This window comes from Cryptomeria japonica, chromosome 6, assembly GCF_030272615.1.
Source record: "Cryptomeria japonica chromosome 6, Sugi_1.0, whole genome shotgun sequence".
Lineage (NCBI taxonomy): Eukaryota > Viridiplantae > Streptophyta > Pinopsida > Cupressales > Cupressaceae > Cryptomeria > Cryptomeria japonica.
The window spans coordinates 14,573,439-14,600,448 of NC_081410.1; the positions used below are offsets into that span (position 1 = coordinate 14,573,439).

General features: G+C 39.4%; 1 protein-coding gene across 6 annotated transcripts in view; it reads right to left on the reverse strand.

Moving 5' to 3' along the window:
* Positions 1-717: 717 nt before the first annotated feature.
* The window catches only part of LOC131048035 (uncharacterized), a 298,163-nt gene continuing 271,870 nt past the window's right edge, over positions 718-27,010 (reverse strand). For all 6 annotated transcript variants that reach the window (XM_059207094.1, XM_057981866.2, XM_057981863.2 and 3 more), the window contains 2 exons: positions 1,157-1,219; positions 718-987 (listed from right to left, as the gene is read on the reverse strand). In XM_059207094.1, coding sequence (XP_059063077.1) covers positions 865-987; positions 1,157-1,219 — 186 coding nt within the window. In that variant the 3' untranslated portion in view covers positions 718-864. The remainder of the gene's footprint in view (positions 988-1,156; positions 1,220-27,010) is intronic.

The window sequence follows — 27,010 nt, forward strand, 5'->3', positions numbered from 1 at the left end:
ATAAGCCATCTCTAGACCCATATATAGATTGCCCGACATCGTGGACTATAAAAGAATCTTTCTATCTTTCTTTCTTTCTATGGAGATTTGTTGGGAAGAAATAAATAGTACCAACTCTCACCATCGTTCGGAAGTCGGTTGAAAATAACTTCTCATTTGGTTTATTACCATGCTTAACTTGATAGAAGGGATTTACTCTTTTCCTTTAACATGGTGCCCCACATTTACAATCCAGTGGATAATTACTATATGCATTCTTCACTGTATTTATGACAATGCAATTTTATTTTTTCGTAAATGTTGATTTTTTTAAATTTTCAAATGAGTTCAGTTGTTGGTCAATTTCTACAAAATCTTTCAAAATTAGTGTCCCACTTACATTTCATGTTAATTTCTTATAGAGAGCCAAGATTCTTATTGTCACTCATCAACTACAACTTGAAATGAAACATGAGAAGAAAGAGTGTATATTATAGTAAAATCAGAAAAACACTTTAAATCCCACCAGGTCATCAATTATATTACTCTCAAAAAATTAAACTTGATGCAACACTATAATCTCTTGAACACCAACTTTGAATAATTTTCATCCATATCTTGTTACTTTATTGTGGTTATATGATGATGTATAGTGACAATGAATATGATTGATCTTCACATATTTATACATTAACGACAGCCCAACATGAACAGAACAATTAATACTAACCAATTGGCTAAATTGAAAGACATTGAACTTGAGAATGAATCGCTGGAACCTTTCATCGTTTTGAATCAGATTGGGAAAAGTATTTAAAAAGTTTTAATAAGAGATAGAATTAATGCAAATGGTATTGGTGTTTTGAATCCTTTGTCATGTCATTTTCAAAATCCCAAAACATCAAACTCATGGGGCATAAAATCTTCACTTGTTCGATAGCATCTATCGGGAGAATAATAGGCCAAATTTGACACCTGGCTTGTGTAAAGACACGCGAACCTTTCAACCTGAAAATGGAATCATTTAAAGAATAAACAATTAACAAGTTTGCTACTTCTACACTGTGCCTCTGGGTTTGTGCGATTCAGATGTAAGAATCATTTTAATTGTACAACTGTTCATCAAAAAAATTGGTTTATAAAAGAATTGAGTAAAATGCAGTTTTCCACATTATACCTGATGTGCGAAACGAGAGTTCTGGTAGCCAGTCTTCATAAGTTGACCCCATATTTTATGGAACTGTAAAATGTTGGATAAATATTAGTTGATAGGAAAGGGAAATGAAAATAATCTGTTTTAAATTTAGAAGGAAGAAAATAAACATCATTCTAAACATTTTCCACATCAGGTGCAGACACTGGAAAACAAATATAAAAACTAGATAGTTAATAGGCATAGAATAATTTTCTTGCTCTGCTATATAAAAACTAGATAGTTAATAGGCTAGAATAATTTTCTTGCTCTGCTGAATTGGAAGTCAGCTATATGTTAGATTAAGTCGTAAAACATAAAGTACGTATGTGTCCTTCACTTCGAGTTTGTTGGCAGCAGTAGTCAAGTTGTTTTTAATCTCTTTAGTTATCTGTCTTTCATCTACAGTTTGTTGTCAATCTTCAGCAGTTACTTGTCAGTCTGTTTAGCACAAACTCTTAAGTTATATGTATTTCATCTACAGTTTGATGTCAATCTTCAGCAGTTAGTTGTCAGACTGTTTAGCAGATTTGCAAGGACGTAGTTTGTATTCACTGATGTATAAATATGTATCATTTGATCAATAAGATATGGCATTGAGTTCTTATTCTCTGTGTTTATATTTTTGCTGTTCAATTTTTCGGTAGTATGATCTCTCTCTATTAATATCATGTTGCCAAGTGAATAAAACGCATGTCATTAATAAGGCTTGAAATTGTTTTTCTGGTTATCAAAAAGAGGCACACAGGGGGCGGTGAATCAGTTTATTAAATAATTTTTAACAATTCACTTTATTTCAAAATTTTATTCAACAACATATGCAAGTAACACAAAGAACACCAATTTTCTTGTGGAAACCCAAAATGGAAGAAAAACCAAAGTAGATGAATACTAATAGATTTCTTTTACAATGTTTGTAAAGACACCAACCCCTAGATTGATTTCTGAGCACCAACCCACAGGAAGCACCAACTCCCTTACTGATTTGTGAACACCAACCCACAAGAAGCACCAACTCCCTTACTTCGTAAACACCAACTTACAAGAGGCACCAACCCCTTCAATTGAAGCACCAACTCCACTGGATGAAGGACCGACTTCCTAAAAATGAGGCACCAACCTTAATACAAACTTCTGATTTAAAATCAGTCACCAAACTGGTTAAAATTTTTACTTCGGAATGAGCAATAATACTGCCCTTAAACTGATATAGTAATCACAGCATGTTGCCACACATATGCCTCATAAACTTTTCTAGATTCTTCCTAGCATATATGTTCCGTCTTCACAAATTCTGCCTTGTATTTCATACAAGTATTTTCCTTGATCTCTGCAAGACCTTATCTTCTATATCAGCATAATTTCTCTTTCCAACATCTGCACAGTCTATCTGAAAATAATTTCAGAATTATTACACATCACACATCATACACTTTTCTTAATCTGAATATATATCCTTTCTTTACACGAAGAGTTATATATTTTCACCTTACCCATACCTGAAAGGTTGTGTCTAATAGTTATCAAGTTTATGAATATGTTACCATTAACTATGCTTCACCAACCGATTCATAACTATCGATTATGTTTATGGATTAAAAGTCCATAAAAAAAACGACTTTCAACACGTATTTAGTAAATGATCTTTTGATACGTATTAACATTGAATGCGTGGACTCCACATTAGTATTTGCTATCTATTAAAAATGATTAGTAGACTGTCTCATGTTTGTCTTATATGTGGCAGCCACCTTTGGGAATCTCTGACTTCTTTAAATTTTTATTGCCTTATTACTAGCCTTGCTGTCATTGATTTGTATGGTACAACAATACCTTAATACTTTTAATAATCATATGCCTTACAATTGCTGGCAATATTTAATTTTTGTCTTATTCACTTTCTGGGTCCCACGTTTTGTCTTATTCTCTGACCTTTTGTCTTTATCTGCATTTTAAAGAGACGCTGCCTTTTGTTAACGCAATCACTTACCTATATCCTACGTATGAGTTTATGATGTGCTGTGTAATATATACGATTTCTAATTGCCCAGATTACTATATCTTCAATGCGTACCATTTATTCTTAAGATTACTGTATATTCATAGTATATCTGATCACTGTATCTTCAATATATCTGATTATTGTATCTTCATGATATATCTGATCACTGTACCTTCAATATATCTGATTGCTGTATAATCAGACTGACTTTATCACTGCATTTATTTGTGCAGTATACACAGTATACTGAGTTTATAGCTTCATAAATATATTCTCTGCTAACTCTTTTAAACTCAAGGTTACCGGGTTCGCCTCTGGGCCCCCCTGGTACGGGTCCTGGTCCGATCAGGTCTGTGGTACGGGTCCGGTTCGAACTGGGTTCGACCAGGGTTCGAAAAACCCAGAGTGGGTTCAACCCCATCGCAGTCGAACTCGGGCGGTTGGGCGGCCCGTAAAGTCAAAAAATAATGCAAATTTAATTTTTTTTCAAATCCGCCTTGTAAAAAGTGAAAGTTATAACCTAAAATTGACTTCTAAAACATTTTATTGACTCATTTCACCTCATTTGTGTTGCAAACAAAAGTTTTATGAGAGCAGGTTGAAGAAAGGGTGAACAAAAGTTGGCTTCCAAGATCAAAGAGGAGTTGAAGACTGATTTTTGAAGCTTCAACAAGTGTTGTAGCATCATTTCCATACATTTTCAAGCTTCCATTGGAAGCAAGAGGTAAGTTTTTAAACATTTTCTTCCAACTATTTTTGTTTCACAAATTGTCAAACATGAAACTTGAATTTTTTTTCATTATTTAGTTTTTGTTTTTGAATATGTTTATATTATTTCTTGCCATAGGAACTAGAATGGCATCTACATCTTCCTCCATTGGCAATGAACAAATAATTGCAAAACAAAGAAATGATCCAAATTCTCCCTTATGGAAATATGTGGTCATATAAAACAACTTCTAGGAGGTGGGGGATTCCGTTGGAAATCCCATGGATGTGATATTGAATGTAATAGTTCATATTATCGGGTGGTAGGCCATTTGTGTGGAATAAAAGGAAGAGGCATCAAAAAATGCCCTGGAAAAAATGGTAAACCTATATCAGATGAGACAATGATGAAATATATTAAGGAGCATGAGGCGGCAGAAGAGAGGGAAGCCCGTAAATTGAACCAAACCGCATCAAAGAAAACAAAGGGAATGCAAGGCCCTTCTAATCCCAGTATTGTAGTAGAAGACCACCCCTTCTTTGCCACAAATGAACCTCAAAGTGAACCACCCTTGACATGTAAAAGAACAAAGGGGCCTTTAGAAACCGCATTCCAAAATGAGAGTAGAGACAATGCTGACGAAGATATAGTAAGGTGCATTTATGCAAATGGGTTGTCATTCAATGTTGTTCGCTCCCCATATTGGAAGCAAATGATAAAAAGTGTTAATGAGACTCCAAGAGGGTATAAGGGTCCCGGTTATGAGAAGGTACGTGGAACATTATTGGAGAAAGAGGTGAAGAGGGTTGAAGATGCATTGAAACCCATAAGGGATTCATGGGTTGAGACAGGTGTAACAATTGTTTCAGATGGGTGGAAAGATGCTAAAAACCGTCCCTTGATCAATGTCATAGCGGTGTCCCCTAAAGGGGCAATGTTTTTGAGAGCTATGGATTGTGAGGGCCAAATAAAAGATGGCCAATTTATTGCAGAAATTCTCATCTCTGCCATTGAGTCTGTGGGACCTCGCAATGTTGTCCAAGTCATAACGGACAATGCAAAAAATTGTAGAGCTGCTAGTTTGTTGGTTGGGCAACGCTATGATCACATCTTTTGGACACCTTGTGCGGTACATTCACTCAATCTTATGCTACAAAGGATTGGGCAAAAAATAAAATGGATCAGAGATGTGTATGCAGAGGCTGAGGACATCCAGATGTTCATCACAAACCACCACATGTCTCAAGGGTAAGTGAAATAGTAGTTTAATTTTACATTTTCTGATTTTTTTGAATTTTCAATGTTCATAATATCATTGTGTAAGCTATATTGTGTATTCTTCTTTAAAGTTTGGCTTTATTTTTCAACCATTTGGCATTAATTTGTGTTATAAGTTGCTGAGACCCGTTTTGCACCAAACACAATCGTCTTAAGACGACTTGTGAAAGTTAAGAGTGGCACTATGCAATATGGTGATCAATGCCAATTGGACTGTATGGAAGCAAAGTAGCACTGAGAGGGCAGAAAAAATTAGGGATAGAATATTGAATGAGAAATGGTGGGATCTTGTTACATATCTCCTAAGTATCACTGAGCCCATCATGAGCATGATTCGCTATACAGACATGGATAGGCCTTGCATAGGTGAGATTTATGATGGCATTGACTCAATGCTTGAAAAAATAAAGGCCACTATAAATGAAAAAGAGAATGATCCTCAGGAGAAATTCTTCAAAACACTGGAAGTAATTATTGTAGAGAGGTAGAATAAGATGACCACTCATTTGCACCTTCTTGCCTATGCCTTGACACCTAAGTACTATAGCAATCAGTTTCTTGATAAACTAGGAATAATTCCACCATGGAGAGATCTAGAAGTATCTGATGGGTACAAGGCAGCATTTCTTAGACTATATCCCGATGATGATTTGCGAGATGTTGTTACAAATGAGTTCATAGAATTCGCAAATGGGAATGGTCTAAGTGTTGATGCACTTCATCATAGATCCAAGAAGGATACTCATAGCTGGTGGTACTTCCATGGCACATGCTTCCAACACTTACAACCTCTTGCTATAAAAGTTTTATCACAAGTAAGTTTAATTAATTAAAATTTTAAATTTACAAGTTTTAGTTTATTTATAGTTTACTGTCTTCATAGGTTGCTAGTTCATCTGCTTCAGAAAAAAATTGGAGCACATACTCTTTCATCCACTCAGTAAAGCGCAATAGGCTGCTATCAAAAAGAGCGGAGAATTTAGTATATGTGCATTCCAACCTACGTCTTCTTTCACACAAACAACATGACTACACACAAGGGGAAACAAAGATGTGGGATATAGAGCCAGAGCATACTGATTTAGATGCTTCTGCTTCTCAGCTTCTTGCATTGACACTTGATGACTCGAAAATTGAGCCAACTTATAGTGCAAGTGCAAGTGGCATTGGCTCATCTAATGTCAATGTCAATGAGGAGGAGGAGGAGGAGGAGGATGAATTAGATGATCCATTTGATGATTAAACTTTAAGTTTATATTGTTGAAAGTTGAAACAATGATACTTGAATATTTTGTCATTTTGATATTAAACTTGATGTATATGATGCTATTATGGTATGATCATGATGCTATGATTACAAGTTTATGTTTGTTTTGTTGTTTATATGATGCTATGTGACATGCAAATTTTATATATATATATATATATATAAAATTTACATGTTTTTGTACTAACGAACCCAAACCCCTTTTCAAAATTTTGCCGTACTGGCGTATCGGGTTCTTCGAACCCGAGCCCGAACCGGTAACTTAAGGTAAATATACACAATGATTGTTGCATTGTGAAGATCTACTGTAACTGTATGATCATTGCACTATAAAATATCTATCAGATTTAGGACAATATGATCATCTACTATTTGTTCATCAATCTTCATTAACAAATTCCTTTTTCATCAATGACAATTTTTCCATGAGGGGGAGAGATAGAATACAAAGGCCAACCTAGACGTGGTGGGAAGCCAAAAACTAAGATCTAATTCTGGCTTGTACTGTTTGTTGTGCCTTGAACACTCTCCCCATCGTCGACAGGGACCCTCTTTTTGTTGTTCACCTCGTCGAGACCCTGAGTAGGAATTTTGTTAGGCTGGCAGAGTAGGACGCTGGAGGAAGAGAGAGTATGACCCTAGGGTGCCACAAGATAGGAGAAACGATGTTCGGGCTATGATTTCATGATTTCACAAGGTCCAAGACAAGGGAAGCAACCAATGCTTGTGAAGAAACCAGAGGACCATTGAAGTGAGTTTGGACCATTTTAGGACAAAATAGTGCAAAATTGAAACTACTGGAATGTGTAAGCAAAAAAACAAACAAAATCTCCATTCACCAAATTTCCAAACACCAACGAAGGAGGAGTCCGTTTTGTTTCAAAAATTTGAAAGGCTTAGGCGGGAAGAGTCATCGTTTTAAAAGTCTTTGCCAATTCGCCAAACTTTCTTCTTCATTTAGCGAAAAGTAAACATCAAAACTTTAAAAAAAGGAGTGTTTCTTTTTGCACTTTAGCCCGAATCTACCGAAATTTTTCCTTAAAATGGCGAGATGTTAAATTAAATGTGAAATGGAAGAGGGGGGTTTGATAGGTTTGTGAGCTTCAAAAAGGAAAAGCGGTTTTTTACAAATTCGCTTTGAATCACCGAACTTTTCCCTTAGTGGCCAAATGATCAGTTAAGTGAATGAAAAAGGGGGGAGAGGGGGAGGGGGTTAATAAAATTCACATGTTTCGATCATAAAATTAGGCGTGAGAAAAACATTTTACATTTCAACCTCAAAAGGCCAAAAAAGGGCCTGAAGTTATGCCCAACAAATCAAGTAAACAATAAACTTCAGCAGTTCAATCATAAAGTGTTTTTTTTAATTTTATTTTCCTTCCAAATCGCCTTTTTTGCAAATTTGCCTTCTTTCGCCGAATTTATCCCTTAAACGACTATGCCTTTTTAACATAAAGCAATGAAGCGTTTTTTCGCATATTGCCTTGGAATCACCAAAAATTTTCTTTAAAATTGCTAAGCGCTTAGATAAAGATGGTGGGGGTTTGAAAAGTTCGCACCATAACAAAGGATGCGTTTTTTTAATACTTTTTCTCTCTATTTGCCGAAATTTTTCCTTTGTTTGGCTAGGCATTAAGTGACACAAGAAAGGGGGGTTCGATCAAAGATTGTTTACTTCAAAATATAGAATGCCTTTTGCAAATTTCGCCTTCAAATCGCCTAAGTTTTCCCTTAGGAAGATGAAGAGAAACTATAAAGGACTCCTTGGGCATTTCATATTGAAATCACCGAATTTGCACCAAGAAAATAGAGCCCCCGAAACAATTTAAAGAAAAAGAGTGATCACATTAAAGTCGCACTTTTCGATTTTCCCCCAATCGCCAAAAAAATGCATGTGAAAGGAGGCAACGTCAAAAGCAAAATCAGAAGTGAAGTTGCAACACTTGGAGAGGGAAGTGAAATTTTATCCCACCGCCTAATCCCTGATTTTTGTCCCCTTAGAGGCTAAGCAAAGTTCGCGCATTTCAAAAGGAAAGGGGAAGCGTTTTCATTCTTGCATTCATTTCTTCATTTGCCAAGACTCCCAAACCCTAGAACATGAGCAAAATATGTTTGAGGATTTTTTTTTTATTTCACTGAAGAATGCATTAGGGAAGAAAATCACGGATTGCATCTTGTTGTGCGAAATAAACCCTCTAGTCGCCGGATTTAGACCGAGTAAGTTCACAAGGCCACAAGGGCACTAGCTAGGAGGAGACATACTCAAATCGTCAAGCAATTTTGGACAAAGCATCTGCAGCAAGCAAGTCATTTCAATTGTTCTCAGGTATGCATTTATTACCAAATTCTTTGCAAATGAAAAGTATTAGATTTTGGAATAGTATTAAACTGCCGCATCCAAAATGCTAGGGATAACTGAAGTCTCATTTGAAAAACAACCCAGGATCAAAACGCTAGGCTGCGCAAACATAACCAAAACCCATAATCAAACTTTGAAAACCCTGCCTGGGAAACTATCGGGATTTACAGCCGAGATTGAAAATTTAAAGCATCACTCAAAGAGACCCTAAAAATGCAGAGAAACCTCCCCACGTTTTGGTAAACGAGCCTGAAATACAGAGTGCATTAAGATTAACAAATTCAAAATTGCAAAATACACCAAGGCCAATGAAGTTCAAACTTAAAATTGTGCCAAAACTAAGATTCTCAACCATGCAACAAATCTAAAAATTGGAACAGCAAGTTACAACTTCTTAAAAAATTTCGCCATTATGTTGTTATATCATTGTTATGCTGATAATTTTATTGCTAACGCTATTGCTGGGCACCGCTAACCTCATTTTCGCGTTAAAGACCGCCTCGTAATTCGCATCCTGGTGTGCAGGGTAGATACCTCCCAAGGTGGTTGAATCCTCTAAGGCACCTAAAGTACCAAGGTCATCCCAAATGTCTAAGACCGAGAACCCCTACAAGTTGGAGAAAATGAAATATGAATATTAGGGGTTGACGCAGGATTCTAAGATCCAGAGCCAATGGGAGAATGTGGGTGATACGGATTTTGGTCATATTGATATCTACCAATTCAAAGAGAGTATATGCCGCAAACACCCACTGGAGAGCAAAGAATATGGTGGAGAGTGGAATTGCACAGGTCACTGGAATCCCACAAGCCATCCATAATTATGAGCTCGTGGTAGAAAGCTCGAAACACTACAAGCTTGATAGTAGGGTGGTGTTGGTGAATGGGGTAGTGATGGCGGATATTAATCCTGAGGCCATTGGAGAAGCTTTTGACATCCCAGTCCATGAGGAGGCAATTGTGGTAACAATGGAAGAGGCTCAAGCCGTGTACGATCAGAATCCTAATAAATGCAAAGGAAAAATGAATGATGGTTGGTTTAAAGAAAAGAGACCCCTTAGCACCAGGATCCTTAAGAAAGTCTACCGGAGTGAGTTCAATGAGGAATACGGAGACGTGGTTACTCTACTAAGCCGGGTCATGGGGCTCCCCCACTCCAATATGTTTGAGGAGTGGATGTTTTACTACCCAAAAGAGGTCTTTGTAGTGAAAGTCAAGTTCGTTTGGGCTCAAATCATCAGTGACAACATCCATACACAGCTAACTCAACTTGCAGAGAAGAGGTACTTCACCATGTCCTCTTATATGGTGTATATGTTCACACAACATCCTAGATTGTCGGGATTAATTCGCTTGGGTGACATTGGAAATGGGCCTAATCAGATAAAAATATATGACTGCTACCCTCAGCTACATTTCTACAACATAAGTCAGAGGGAGAAAAACAACATAGCCTATGCAATGGGCCAGTATGAGAGCATGAACGACGCCTTCACCATGCGCATGGTTAGTACAATGCAAGAAGGACTGCAACAAAGGTTATCCAAATATGCCATTGCACTAAAATGGAAGTATGTGACATGGTTTATTCAATTTCCCCGATTCTCTTACTTGAGAATCTCAGGCTTTGAAGACACTCCCTACTGACTCCCCGAGTACCCCAGTGATAAGATGGTGCTCCTAGAAGTTGCCAAGCAGGCGCATGCAGCTGGGCAAGTCCTTAGAGACAAGAAAATGTCCGAAGTCACATTCCCAAAGACAATAGGGGACAATGACGTATACTTCAAAACCCCTGCACAGGTTGAGCAATCTATTGAAGAGCTGACATCTTATTGCCTACAAGAGCATTCCTCCAAAAAGAACTTTGATCCTACATTAGGACGTAAAGCTTATGGTCGCCACTATAAGCATAAAATGAACATAGAGGATTATTGGGTTAGCTGCGCAGATAATTTTAAGGTTCGTAGGAGAGAGTACTCTAGGCTCAATTTGCATCAAATTAGGACCTTTGAGTATGCTCGAGTCCTAGATCAACTAGTTGATTATGGGGATTGCTTACACCATCAAGCCTATGAAGCCATAAAAGATCGTCCACCTTCAATCAACTGGTCTTAGGATCCGGTCACCGACTTGGGAATCATAATGGAAGGTCCCAAGAGACATATTGATGCCTGGCTACATCAGTGTATTCAAGAGCTAACTCGTAATGGCATACAGTTCACCTATAACCTAATGGGAGGCCTTGAATCTCCCTCATCAAGGGAGGACTAAGCATCAAGTGCTGCACAAGTGGAAAAAGGAGAAAGGAAGCCTGAAAAGAAAAGGAAAAAGGCAAAGACCAATAAGGGGTCAAGGGCATCAAAAAGGTTTGAAAAGAGCAAAAGCCAGTCGCCTGAAGCTCACGCTCGAAAGAAATTAATAGTAAGGAGACCATTTGCTGTCACTTCACTAGAAGATATCAATACATCAGAGGACGTGGCTGAGGTAGAGCGCCAATCCACCCCTCTCATGCAGCAAATTGATTCGACTATCGCTGAAACAGCGGATCAACAAGGGCCTCATGTACAAGAGTTGGGGATGCAGATAATTGATCTAGATGGGCCCGAGAATTAGATTGAAGAAGGAGAAATCTGTCCCAAAGAAGAAGATAACGAGGATGTTGAACATGAAGAGCAAGAGAAAGAAGGTGATAGAGAGAATGAGAAAGCTGCTGAAAAGAATGAGGGTAAGGATAAAGATAAAAAGGAGGACGAGGACGAAGACCTCCCTAGAAATGAAATAGAATAGGAGCTTGAGATCCCTCAACAGTCGCTGAGTGAAGTTGGAGAGAACTCAGTTGTAAGGAAAGAACAGGATGCAGAGGGAAGTCAGCCCTTATCCTTGACTGATCAACCAAGGATAGAAAGTTAATCAGCTACAACTTCAGGAGAGTAGATTAGGGAGTTAGTTGTCACTTTAGGACAATCCATCCCTCCTACATGGTTACAAGCCTGATCCTAAAAGAAAGCCACAGTGAGGCCACCTATAAGCCTGGAAGACCTAATCTCTTGAATAGGAGAGCCTCAGGTTAAAGGGAAAAAGAAACCAAGGACATATTCCAAGGTGACTAAAGATGCTCAAAGGAATCGAACAATGCACATTGTTGCTCCACCCAAAGGCAAATCACCCGAGATCACACTTGCTGATTACAATGTTATGTCAATCCCAATGGGAAAGGCCACCAAGAAGTAGGAGGTGGAAGAATTCAGAGAGTCGGTGGAGACAATGTTGAGCTAGTTGGAAAGGATGACCGCAAAGAGGGCTATGTATAAGGCTTGGGCTAAGCAAGCCGAGAACTATATGGATCATCTACTAAAACCACTGCAACACACTAATGAGGCATATGTTCCCCTATGGCATTAGCACAAAGGACAACTGCACAATTTGAAAGTGTGAGAGACACTGCCAAAGCAACAAGGGAATGGATCGAGAACGTAACGAAGATAGGAAACCAGGTAATTAATGATTTGGTTTACTATGGGCAGGATGCAAGGAGAACCTTCAAAATGGTCAAGGCCCTCAAGAGCAACATTGAGGCGGTACGAAAATCAATTAATATGCTACTTCCCATCATGAAGACACTATTCTAGACTCACTCCTTGATCCCAATAGAATAGTAGATCTTTGAGCCTCATGATTTCGGCGCCTTTGAGGGCTGGTTTCGGGCTCTAATATTGAAAAGTGAATCATGGGCCTCATTGATGACGGATGGGAGGATAGTGAAGCAATCTTGCTTCGTGTTGGGAGTAATTGCGCATATCTCTTGAAGAAGTCAGTTGGTGAATGGAGACCAGCTATAGAATGTAACGAATTCAAAATGCACTAGAAAAGCCAATTGAAGAAGGATGGAGCTCCATATAATTTTAATTCATGGCCTTTCTTGTTTATTTGCAATATTTATGTTTATATACATCTGGAGTTATTATTTTTATATTTTGATTGATGTATCTCTTATTCTCTCATAATGGTTTTATTTAATAGTTTTGAAGTATTTAATGGTTTCTTTTATTAATTATCTCTATTTTGCCTTCTTTAACTTTTCTTCTTAGATTTCTTAGTAGTGAGTTAGCATATAGGTATTATTTTATTATCTATTGGTGTTTATTGTATTTTTGTTTTTTATTATTTTCATTTATCATCTTTGTTCTTCTTGCTTTCTCCTTTGTCTCTCCTTCCATTCTTTCATCTCTCTTTTTGTTAAGTCCCATGTTTGCAACTTACTATCTTACATCTTCTTAGAACTCTCTTTCATCTTGATGATAGATCACGGAGTGTGATTCAAAACATTGATGCTAAAAAAATTATACACAATCTAATTCAAAAAAAAAATGAATATTCGCATGGATTGTGGAAATCTGATAGCATTAAGCTTCATAGATGTTGTCTGCACTACCAAATTCATTTATAATAGCATTACAAAAAGATATTTTTGGATGCAAAGTCTGTAATTGACAGAGAGACTCTAAAACTTCTAAAGCTTCTAAAGCTTTATCATTCAAAATTTCAAACAATCTGAAGTCACAACCATTTAAGTAAGAGAATTGTACATGCATCTATTAGGAAAAATCTCTAGACTCTCCATTCTCTCAAACAACTTCAGAGCCTTGTCTTGAACTTTTGAAATTCCATAGGCCTTGATCATGACATTAATCTCCAGCATACTCATTGTCCTCCCTCTCTCTTGACTGCAATTAAAATCCTTTTCAGCTTCTAACCAACATCCTGGTTCTGTAATGTCCTCATTTTTCCAGTGATCACTCAAGAGTCCTAGTTTCACTTGCTAGCCATCTACGCAGGTGAAATCAGTGGATGGGAGATGATATTACCACCAAGGAGGGATATACTTAGTCATTTTTGTGACTTGGGTGGTTTTATATCTTAGGCACTTTATAATAATTCATTATAGAGTTACATTTTCTATAATTAGAAAATCTTATTAACTAACTTTATAAAAGTGCATTATATAAGTTATAAACTTGTAAGTTACTTTATGCCAAAATAGTAACTTTCATAAAAGTAACTTTATAAAGTTAACTTATTTTTCCCCCCTTGGCTCGATTTCCTAGGCAAGATAAATTATTAAAAGTGGCCATGTTATGTTTATGAGCTTCCCCAAGTTTGTACGTCCAAATTGAAGGAAAAAAGATTCCATTGGAATCTTAAAAGATGCCAACAAAAGTTTGATTTAGGGCTAAGAGGAATAAAAGAGCCTTGTACGTACAATTTGGGTATTGGAGTTTATTATTTTTTAGAAGCATTTTGCAATTGCAAGTCTGCAATGTCTATTGTAGGTGTCTGAACTGAATTTGGAGACGTAAACCTTCAAATTTGGGTGAGGACGAAATCCCCCTCATATTTAAGCTATCGATTTGCTAAGAATGTTCATATTTTGCCAATAAGGGCCAAAATTCAGAGTTGGTTAGCAGCTACAGCAGGGTTATAGTATGATTTTCAGATCTGAGCAATTGTTGAAGCTTTTTCAGAGATTTTATTGCAAATGGAAGTAGCCATTCATTCCCTAGCTGAATCGTACCACCTAGGACAGCCTGGGGTTTCAATAAAATAAATTAAGGGGTTTTGCATCAGGGTTTATATACAAATTTCATTGTTATCAGCAAATAAGAAGATTCCCCATAGTTATTTGGTGAAAACAATTCATACTGTAGCTACAGTAGCAAATCAATGGGTAGAAGACACCTAATTGGAGTTTCTCCTGGGGGAAATTCAGGAAATGCATTGGAATGGGGATTTCTTCACTAAATTGTTTTTGATAATTATCCAGTAGGTGAATAAAGCTCTTAGGAGTCATTGTTTGCAGCTGGAGGTGGTTCATTTAGTCATTTCACTTGTTTAGGCCAATAAGTCACCCTCTATTCCCAGCACTGGACTCCTGGTAGGCCATTATTGGCTTGGGTTGTTGAAAATAATCATTTATATTCATTTGTTCTTTGCTGATAAATAAAATCAGAGGTCTGAAATTCATTTCCAGTCTATTACTTTATGTGTTGTTATTGTTATTCATTTCTGCATTGTCAAATCCCAAGGCATAAACTTTAAAAAACTCAAAAACACATAAAATTCCTTCAAAACCTAAAGGCATTAATACGCTGGTCAAAGATTAATATTGAAACAAACAAATCAGAATTGAGCCATCTCCTAGTCAGCATCTTTCAGGTTCTCCATATGCATCCATGTAGGTGGCATAGCCAGTCTACTTTTGGATTTCAGCCTTTGGATCTAGAATTTCTTTCCTGTAACATCCCAGTTATTTTGTTTTTGTTTTTTAGGCCAACAATAGTCATCAACAAACAGATAACCTGTTAAGGTTAGAAAGCATAAACTGAAACATGCTGGAAAAGTAACCCTTCCACTTTCTGATAACCAAGTGCCCAATGTGGGAAGGTGAGAGCATATGGTGTTGAGGGGATCGTTAGCTTCAAATAACTGGAAACAATATAATGCTTGGGCGGCAAGCCAGCCCCTTCCGCTTATCCAGCGGGAATGCAAGAAACTTGGCGGTGAACCAGCCAAGAGAAACACACAAAGGCACGAATCACTCAACCGCAATAATTCAGCGGGAGGACTGAAATTACATAACAATCTCAACTCAACCGCTTATGCAGCGGGAGGACCATTACACTCAGACATCACTCGACCACTTATGCAGTGGGAGGACTGAATTACAATTACTTGAAAATAGGCGGCAAGCCAACCTCTTCCACTTTTCAGCGGGGTGAGAATTACAAATCAGAATCGGTTAGTAGTACTACTACTTAACCTTACAATAATAAAGATGATGTGAGAAGAGAGTAATGCTGAATATCCAAATAAGCACATGAAATTCTGCTAACATCAAATCTGCAGGCTGGAATTGCAAAACTAGCAGCCTAAGGAATCACCAAAATGCTTACAACTCTCTCAATACTTATCCAAAACAGCCAAAATCAGTCCCAAACCCACACTAGACTAGCTACGATGACAACCAACCAAAGACAAGCTATCATAACTCCCTTATTAATTTGGCACACATCCCAATGCACTTCAAAATCCCACGCCTAGCTAAGGAATTTCGATTTTGTCTAATAAATTCAAATCTCAACCAAAGATGCCACAAACTTACAGTGTAAATCGCCAATGCTAGGAAGGATGAATGAGCCAATACCCATAACGATCAGTCACTCCAGCAGAGAGGTATGATCAAAATTGCACTTCACCCACAAGCAAACCAGCAAATTCCAAAATCGCTCCAAACACCAAAAAGGACTAAGATACACACTGAGAATATGGTAGATTACAGCACACAGCTAGGTACTATGTTTCAAGTACGAAACCGGGAAGCACTAGGGAGCCGCACTCCGAAGCCTCAAAGTTCTGACGCCAATCCGGTAGCATAACAATGCAAGTTTTCAAGATCCAAGAATGGGAGCCCAAGGCTTTTATTTATAACCTCGCATCACCAAATTCAAATGCAAATGCTTCAAATTCATCTTTCCCCATTTGCATTTCATTACATCTCACGTGGACCCCAAGGATGGAGCCATTCCTCAAGTCAAACCTCACGCCAAATAGCAAGGACCACGATTTTCACTTAGCAAACACTTGAGATGAAATAAAATAATATCTCCATTAATTTGACGTCCCCTTCTAGAAATAAAATTTGCCTAGCACTTGGAGATATTATGCACTATTTCCAAAGCCAATAAATCAGTCGTAAACAAATCAAATTAATTAAATATTAAACCTTAGGATAAGGAAATAATATTCAATAATGTCACTTATGACTCCAATACTGATTATTGTCAAAACCAGGATGAAGCTGAGCCAGGAAGACCACTGAACTGTTGCAGGATCAGGACCCTATCCACTGCCAAAAATAGAAATATGTCATACTACCACTTACTAAAAATAGTAAGTCATGAACTACTGCTCTGAAAAGCATGATCTTCGCGCCCAGTGGCAGAGCATGGAGAGCTCAGTAGGACAGTATCACCAAAATGGCCAACCCCCGACTTACTAAAAATAGTAAGTTCTCGCCTCATCAATGCTTGACCCTCATTTTTTCATTCCACCTAGCCTACGGGTCTCAGGAATAGGCTAATGGACCACTGGAAGGACATCAACGAGAAGGGGACATTACATTTCCCCTCATCATTTTTCTACTCAATCTTCATGCCCAATGTTGTCGGGTAATTATGTCATATTGTAATTAGAATGTTACGTGTGTTAAGGGTCGGTGGTTACGTGACAGTTGTCGGCAGTTGGCACCGGACAACCTGTACCGACACCTATATATATGTACTATGTTTTGAATGTACTGGTATTGTGGAATCAATGAATACTGACATATGAGTTCTTCTCACTTGCATCCTTGTGTACTGCTACCTTTTCTATATTCCTGTATTGTTATGCATTGAATGCACACACACCCCTCAGGGGTAAAACATCTGGCGCCGTTGCCGAATTAAACCTAGAATGACGGGAGCGTACTACATGGCATGACGATAATGGGACAACCAGTGAACGCGGGGACAAGTAGCAATCCCGAGAAAGAGCCGAAGGAGTTGTTCGAAGGAGAGAGGGTACTGACAAAGGACTTCACCTGCAAACAAGCATCAATTGAAACTTACGTAAGAAGGGAACCCACCGCGGAGGACGTTCCTGAGAGCACCATGTGGAGTGCCCTTGGCATAAGTCCAGCGGTGAACTGGTTGATTAATAACTTGCCTAGCCTGTTGGCACAAGCATTTCTTGCCCTACAAACTCGTCGAGAGGAAACCTACCGTGAGAACCGTCGACAATAGATTTTACAACAATTCCAAGAAAGGAGTCGACGAGAGGAGGACCCTGATGTAGGCTGCCGAAGAACCTTTCAGTCCACGGAACGTAGGAATTGATGCCCGTAACATTGAACAAAGATTGAAATCGTGTACCGAAGGAACAAGAGGAAGACGGACAGGAAGCAACAACGAGGGCACTAAGATTGGAACAACAAGCCGAACGTCGGCGACGATTGAAGAAACTTGCTGAAGAAGGAAGCGAAAATGGCAATGATGGCTCGGGTGGTGAGGGCCAAGTTTCTGTGCTAATAGAAACCACTAGAAAGCGGTTGGGGGACCTTTCCCTCACGTTGGAAGAGATTGGTGACGGGAGTACGGTAGAGCTGTACACGCCATTCAGAGGTACCGAGACCAGGAGAGAAGATGGGACCGAGACTGAGAACAGAGGGGTGGGAGATACTGGTGCAACCGAAGGGGTCGGGAGGACACAAGGGCACGATACTAGAAGCAATCTGTTCGTTTCAGACTCATCACATCCTGGTGGTCACAATAACCTGGTGGGACCCAACCTACCAAATCTGAGCGGAGCACCGTCTGGAGGATCAGTTCCTGGAGGTTCAGTGTCTAGAGGATCAGTTCCAGGAGGGTCAAGTTTCGGAGGGTAGATTGGGTCGCAACCAAGGAGCGTGATGGCGAGCAGGCAAAAGTTGCCTAAGTTCAATGGAGACGAGAAAGAAGACCCTATATGACATTGTCGTATGTGTGAAACAATTTGGTCGGCCAATGGAGTGACCGACAAGGCTGAATGGGTGGTGTAGTTCCCCGCCACCCTACACGAGGTAGCCATCGACTGGTACTCCGATACAGACAAGATGAAGGTAGGAACTTGGGATGAGTTGTAGAAAGCCTTCGAGACGAAGTTTCAACTCCTTCGGGACGACAATGAAATCATCACCGAAATCTCGTGCACAAAGCACGGGAAGAACGAGACAGTACGAGCATACAACCGGAGACTCAAAGAATTGCTCGGAAAGATGGATAATCAACCTGTTGATGGATTGAAAAAGCGTTGGTTTGTGGAAGGATTGAGATCCTCTCTCAGAAAGAAGATGAAGATTGTCCCTCCTACCTTGTACGAGGACGCATATAACCGAGCCATGGACCTTGAGAGTGAAGGCAAGACCTCGAAGAAGAAGAAGGAATAATCATCGGGTGACGATGGTTCTTCTGAGAGCAATAGTGACGAGTAATTGAGCAAGAAAGTTCACGCTCTACAAAAGGACATGCATAGGATGATGAAAGAATTCAAAGCAATGAAGGGAAGCTGCAGTAAGAATGAAGGGAACTTATGGTGCGTAGATTGCAAAGAGGAAGGCCACACTAAGGGTGCGTGTTCGAAGAAAGCTTTCTATGACATTTGTCAAGTACTGGGACACTCCACCAAGGAGTGCCCGTACAATATGAAAACAAGAAGTGCCCAAGTGCTTCTGACCCAGGAGCAACCTTCCACAGCAGTAGCTGCTAACCCACAGGAATCGGCCAATACCACAACATCTTCTAGTGGGGACAAAAACAATAGACGAGGAGGAAAGAATAACAACAATAGCATCCGCAGAGTGCAGTATGATGCAAAAGGTCGTCCGATGATCCAGTATCTAGCCTATAATGAATGGGGACACTATGCCTGTGATTGTCCCAAAGGAGACACCTCTCAGCATATGTGTCAGTGGTGCGGGCCAGGAGATCACGACGACGGGAGTTACCCGAAGTCTAGAGTAAATTTGTTAGCCATTGAAAAGTCCAATGAAAGGGAGACGCTCGCCATCACTAGAGCACAAACAAAGAAGGCTACTTATCCTAACCCCTGTACTAAGAAGGAACGAGTACAGGCAACCAAGGTTGATATTGAGTGGGAAATGAGGAAGGAGCCCCAAGAAACCCCGACAAGTATATCGGTTGAATCCGAACAAAACATCCTCCGACAAGTGTTGCAGACTGAGGTACCCGTCAAACTCCAAGACCTCCTCAACACCATGTTGAGATTAAGAGAAGCCATCACTAATGTCGTAGAAGTGTCGATCTGTACAACAACACTTCACACAGAGGTGTCGGTCAACCCCTCGACTGACCCCATGTTGGCGGTGACCAGCGGGAGACACCCAGCAGTGGTAGAAATGGGGATATTGGGTACGATCCTCACGGACACCATCATAGACGAAGGGTCCGGGGTGAATGTACTCCCCGAGGAGACGTGGCGGAAATTGGGCAAGCCGACACTATGGCCGCCGACTTTCAACCTGGTGGGTGCCAACTAGCACGGTATCAAACCCATCGGGACACTCATGGCTCAATAGGTGACGATTGACACTCAGCCCTTCGTTCTAGACTTTGTGGTGATTCTCTTGAAGAAAAGAGGCTATGACGCAATCTTAGGAAGAGGCTGGGTGATTAAAGCCAGAGTAAATCACAACTGGAAGCGGAACATGCTGTCCATGGAGAAGGGGGGTCGAAATTTCATCATCAACCTCGGAACACAGTTGGTGAGTGAAGAAATGGCATCTTCTTCAGATTCTGACTCCAATGGGGATTCCGGGGTAGATGAGAACAAAAGGAAGCTTAACGACAAAGGCATTTTGGAATTAGAAGACTGCTCTGAGGATGAGGGAGGCTCGTTGAATGGGCTATTCCACTGGCAAATGGAAGATTATGAAGTATTCCATCCTGCATGCCACATGCTGTAAATTGAAGAAAAGCCAAGCAAGAAGGATGAGTTCTCACCATAATACAGGGAGTATAAGGAGGGAGACGCCAGAGTAAATGATGTTCCAGCGTACGAGTTCTCAAAGGACAAACCAATGCAGTATGAAGACCACACCGTGAAGGAGACGAACTTAGGAGATGCTGCCACCCCTCGAAATATGTGGTTGGGAGACTATTGGAGCCCGATGCTGAAGGCTGCAGCATTCAAAATTTTCATGGAATACAAGGATGTGTTCGCTTGGTCCTACAAAGATCTAAAAGGAGTCCCGCCCGAACTATGTGTCCATCGAATACCATTGGTCCCTGGAGCCCAACCGGTACGAAAGAGGCCGTACCGCACAAATAAAAACTATGCGGCCAAGGTTAACGAAGAAATTGAGCAGATGCTAGAGGCCAACATCATATTTCGGGTGGAGACAAGTGAGTGGGTCTCGCCGATTGTGATCTCGCTGGATAAGGAGGCCAACCAGATCCGCATCTATGTGGATTTTCGGTGCCTCAACGCAGTCACCATCAAGGATCCGTTCCCTATACCTTTCACAGACAGCATCCTGGAGGAGGTGGCTAGCCATGAAATGTACTCATTTCTAGACGACTTCTCTGGATACAATCAAATTTCGAGAGCTGAGGAGGACAAGTTAAAGATCACATTTGTGGTGAAGGATGGAGTATATGCGTACAACCGAATGCCATTCGGTTTGTGCAATGCTTTGGCAACATTTCAGAGGATAGTCCTACACATCTTTGACAAAATGTCTGTGGGAAACCTTAAGGCCTTCTTGGATGACTGGTCTATTTTTAGTAGCGAAGACACTCACTTGGTAGCACTGTGGGAATGTATAGAGAGATGCCAGAGGGCCAGGCTTGCCTTGAATCCGAAGAAATGTAGATTTACGGTGCCACAAGGGAAGTTGTTGGGCCACATTGTTTGTAAAGATGGATTAAAAACTGACCCGAATAAGGTACGAGTAATTGTGGAGATGGAGTCGCCCATTGATGTGACAGGAGTCAAGCCTTCCGGGATGGGTACTACCAACTCAGGCGTACCCAACATAGTGCCTCTGCAGTAGAGATAGAGCGGGTGGCGGCCATCACAGCTCAGGAGGAGTTAGTCACTTGCCTACATACGATGGAGATGGAGTTGGCACAACAGAGGGCCCGAGCGACCAGCCTAGAGTTGGGTCATGCCAAGACAAAATTGGCCCAAGAGACGGCGGGGCGTGCACAGGAGGTGGCAGAATGGGCAGCCCTTGAGACCCGTCTCACATCTGCCTTAGAGGAGTTGGACGAGAAGCAGAAGGAGCTTATGGAAGTAGTTTTTATGGTGAAGAGATTCAGGGAGGGGCAATTGGTAGCTGAGCGAGATCTCCAACATCGGACACAACAGATTCACCAGCTGAGGGAGCAGTTGGCAGCACCACCACCACCGGCCCCTTCTTCATCAGGGACGCCCTCTGTACCCCCTCAGCTTAGTTCAACACTATTATAATTACACTTAGTTCAAGGGCTTGTAGCTTTTGTGCATATGTTTTGCCTCGAGACACTCACAAGGTTATGTCCCTAGTTCAACAAAGGTATATATATCAAAGTTCCAAAACTTGGACTTGGCAAGCTGATTTTGGACTTGGACTCGGACTTGACACAAACTCAACAAATTGAAAAACCCAAGAAAATTTAGAGATTTTGAGGATTTAAACTTGTTTCATGCACCCTTTAATAAATAAACATTAAGAAATAATAACCTCATCAAATAGCCCCCAAGGTGTAGACCGGTCGGTCGAGTTGGTGGGTAGCCAGGCGACGGACGCAGGTTTGAGCCTCGTCCCGTACCCAAGCGGGTTTACCTAGCCACGCACATGGTGGGGCCCATGTTGGTCATCACACGACCTAGAGGATTAGTCTCGCCTTACCTGGACTGACTTGGTAACAAGGTCGTAGGCTAAGTAGCGGGGACACCTCTGAGTTACCAAAAAAAAAAAAAACCTCATCAAATAGAAGCTATTTTGATCACATATACAAGTATACATCAATAAAATAACCATAAATGCAAATTTTAGCTGAAGGAAATAACACATATAGATATACAAATATTTTAGCTTTTTTATTTATTTTCAATGCTTTTGAAGAATTTTAAACAAAAGTATAGAAGTATGGCAGGCTAGAAATGGCATAAAACTGAAATGACAAGAAAGTAAAGAGCACTGCAATTATATTATGAATCAGGTAACTACTACAAAGGAATCTGTTACTAATTTCATACCTGGGGGTCCTCAGCTTATTTAACTTAAGAAAACCTGGAGTTTGCTAACCAAAACTGTGAAACTGACAAAACAAGGCGTACAAGTCCAGAATGAAATTTCTTCAAGCCAGAATAGAGATGGAATGGCCCGAGGATGCTAGGCATCCAAAGTGAAGATGTTAGAAGGCAAAAAGGAGAGGCGTTTCAGCACTCCTATTCACATGCACCTTTCCAGGTCCACACGTGCCAAGATGAAAGTTTATGGCCAGCCAAGGAGAATGCACGGTCTGCCTCCCAGATGTCTGTAACTACTGAATGAAGGCGTTTCACCCAAATGCAACCTTCTTTATTTGGAAATCTGCAAATAACTGAATAAATAAAGCTCTAATGAAGCACAATAAGACTCCAGAATGAAGCCCTCACAGTTGCAATGATTCAGCTAGTCTTCCACAGCCTCAAGGTCGCAGATCCACAAAGAATTCTCGTTCTTCAATGGTGTAAACCTCTAAAACCCTTGTCTCAGATAAAACCACAAAGAAGCCAAAAGCAATGTCAAATAATCAATAATACCATGAGATCGACTTGCTTTTGCCTCATATACCCAAAAAGCACGACTTTTGCCCTTTTAAATATATTTAAATGTATTTAAAATACTTTCAATAATTTTAATTCAAATTGGGCGTACTTTTTGACTTGAGTGATTTAAAAAATCACTTTATAATATTTTAAGTGGCTTTTAATTTTAATAAAGTCACTTTATGACTTTATAATATTCATATAAGTTAATTAAATATCTTAACTACTAAAATATTAATATCTCCCTCAATATTCAGTCTTTTGACGTGTCATTTGAAGCTAGGGTCAACACTATATAACCCCCATGTGTCCAAGTGCCCTGACCAAAAATAGCACCACTGCTAGATTGACTTACTATAAATAGTAAGTCCCTCAACTGAGCCCACACATTGACTGCAAAGACCTAGAATTGAACCCAAGACTGAACTGAAGCAGTGGAACTACCACTGAGACTCTCTATCCAAACACTAAGTTACTAGATTCTTCTGTGCAACTATTGGGTCTTGGTTTGGTTCGCCCAAAATTCTAGTTCGTTGGAAATTTGCCAAAAATTTGCCTAGGGTTCGTATTTTGCCCTGTAGATTCTATCAGCAGGACCCAGGGAAAATTTTGACGCTTTTCCAGATAATTTTGACCCCAACAGTAAAACCCAAGGAGAATTTGGGCAATTTGACCCATTTTTTAATTTTTTTTTTTCTTTTTGATTCTTTTGTCTTGCAAATTCAAAAGTGTATATTTTTCAAAGGGAAAAGAATAGTGATATCACTCACCCTATACAAGGTGCATGGATAACAAATTTGATTTAGATTTTGAACTGTTTATAATTTAAATCTATTATAGTTGTGTTTCATGTGTGTTTAATTCATTACAAACAGCTATTCACTGTCATGTCATTTTCTCTTCAAACTAGGTGTCTGGCTATGTAAGCTCTAATGGGTTAGGGGAATTAAAAGAAAGCCTAGGGTTATTACATTGCTATTAGAGACAACAAACCTGCCAGCCTTTTGAGTGTGTGTTGTGTATGCAGCTAAGCAAGGGCCTTGGAAAGAAGCTAGAAGATGAGTCATGATAGTTAGGGTCTGGAATTGAATGTAGGGCTAAGAAGATGTTGGATTGGGATGAGGATTGGAGAGCCTTCATACAAACTTTTTTGTCATAGAGCAAGAGATTCTTGGACATATGCAAGAAAGCTTGGTTGAACAAGGAATAAAAGTTTTAATGAGATATCCATTAGAAATTACAATATCACATGTTATAAATGCAACAAATTTGGTCATAGGGCAAGAGATTGTAAAACTCATGCAAGAAACTATGGATGGATCAAGAATAGAAGTACTTATGGGTTTTTAAGAAGAAACTACAATTCCTTTACTCCTTTTGTGGATTATAATGTCATATGCCAAATGTAATAACTATGGACATATAACACCACATTGTCGCTAAGTTACCAGATTTTTCTGTGCAACTGCTGGGTCCTGGTTCAGTTTGTCCAAAATTTTGGTTTGTTGGAAATTTGCCCAAAATTCACCCAAGGTTCATATTTTCCCTTGTGGGTTCGATCAACAAGACCCAAGGAGAATTTTGACGCTTTTCCAGAGAATTTTGACCCCAACAGCAGAACTCGAGGAGAATTTGGGCGATTTGACCCATTTTTAAATTTTTTTTAAAGTTTTCTTTTTGATTCTTCTGTCTTGCAAATTCAAGAGTGTATTTTTCAAAGGGAAAAGAATAGCGATATCACTCACCCTATACTAGGTGCTGGATAACAAATTTTATTCAGATTTTGAACTGTTTATAATTTAAATCTATTATAGTTGTATTTCATGTGTGTTTAATTCATTACAAACAGCTATTCACTGTGATGTCATTTTCTCTTCAAACTGGGTGTGTGGCTATGTAAGCTCTAATGGGTTAGGGCAATTAAAAGAAAGCCTAGGGTTATTACATTTCGACTAGAGACAACAAACCTGCCAGCCTTTTGAGTGTGTTGTGTATACAACTAAGCATGGGCCTTCCCCCCACCCACCCAACTATTGCCTCCCACCCGAAAGAAGCTAGAAGATGAGTCACGATAGTTAGGGTCTAGAATTGAAGGTAGGGATAAGATGTTGGATTGGTGTAATGTCCCCATTTTTTCTAGCCTCTTATGAAGTTTTAGCCTTTTGGCTAAGTGGAGAAATAAGGAGAAATTAATTAATTAATTTCTTATAAAGTCATGAAATAAATTAAAAATTAAAAGGGTGACTTTATATTTAATTAATTAGTGACTTAAAATTAAATAATTAATTGATTAAAATGAAATAATATTATTTCTAGAATCCTCTAGAAGTTTATGAGACGTATGGAGAAAAAAGATAAATAGAGGTTGAGCCTCATTGTATGATCATTGGAGATTTGGATTATGGATTCGATGAACTGACTGATGCTTTGCATTAGTTGAATCTCTGAGGATGCAAACCTTCAGCAGATTGATAGAAGGGCTGGACGAAACCCTAGTTCTTCATCTTGGGAGTGGATTCGTGATGGAATCTACATCAGCGCTTAATTTGTGAAGTCTTCTTTCGAAGACAAATTTGCAGGCTGAGAGGAAGATATTCCAGTCTTCCTATTTGATCTTAATTTGTGGCCAAGGGCCAACTTTGTTTAGGTTCGATTTTTGAGAAGGGGTTGAAGATTGTGTAAATGTTTGAGGATTTCATTGATCGTTTCAAGAAGCTGTTAGCACCTGCTCATATCTGAGATTTAATTGCAGGCATCTTCAGACTGCCATCAATTAGGAAAAAATCACAATCTTGGAAAATACATCAACTATTGGTTATTTTGACATCCAAGTGTGCATCGATTGTTAAAGGAAGCAAGGCGAACTCTCTAGGAGCATATTGAAGGGGATATAATCAGAGTTCGGCATTCTTTCAGATCTGAGACAAATTGGGTTTCTCCATCAAAACCCACGATTCCATATTTATTCCATCATTGGAGCATCAATCACACAAAGGAGGGCAGCACTAATGTTGGCAATAAAGGGTGATTCCCTTGGGGGTATTTTGAAGGGGGTTTAAGGAAGGAATCAGATCCAAATTCAATTCTGAAGATAAATTGATCAGACTGCTGGGACACATGAAATTGCTCCTAGGCGTCCATATTGGTATCGAATTTGGCTCTTGTCACTAGCATCTTGATTTCATAGAGTGAGCGATTATTCTTGGTGAGAAGGGGAAGAATTAGAAGCTGTCAAATTGTTAATTTTGAGACCTCCACTGCAGCAGCAGGGGCTATTTTGGTAAAGGCTTCATTTTGGCACAAAGGAGGCACAAAGACCATCGATATTGCTTGTTTTTTCATCTACACAGCAGGGCACTACATTCAGGTTCTCTTTGGCCTTTGTTACAATGAGTTTTTACTAATATATATGTGAATTCTTGCTGCTATTAATACTCAGAAAATTCTGAGTCATGTTCGTTTGTAAACCAATGTTGGCTATGGTTTTGACATTGTAAGCAGTCTATTGTAAGGAGGAATAAGGTCTGAAATTAAGTTTGAAACATATTGTAATAGACCTGGTTATTAAATTGCAAGTCTGAAGTATGTATGGAATATGTTAGACGAAATGTCAATGATCTAGCAAAGTCTGATTTGAATTATTTTCCTTGTGTATTTTGATGATTGAATTTATCTTGTTCATTTGCTTTAAGGAATTGTGCATTTCAGCGTGTTTGCCAACTGTTTGACAATATCCCTTGAGCCCAAAATCCATTATTTACCATCAGCAAGGGATATTACAATTGGGATGATGATTGGAGAGTGTAATGGGCACCCCCTGTTCGGCACTAAAT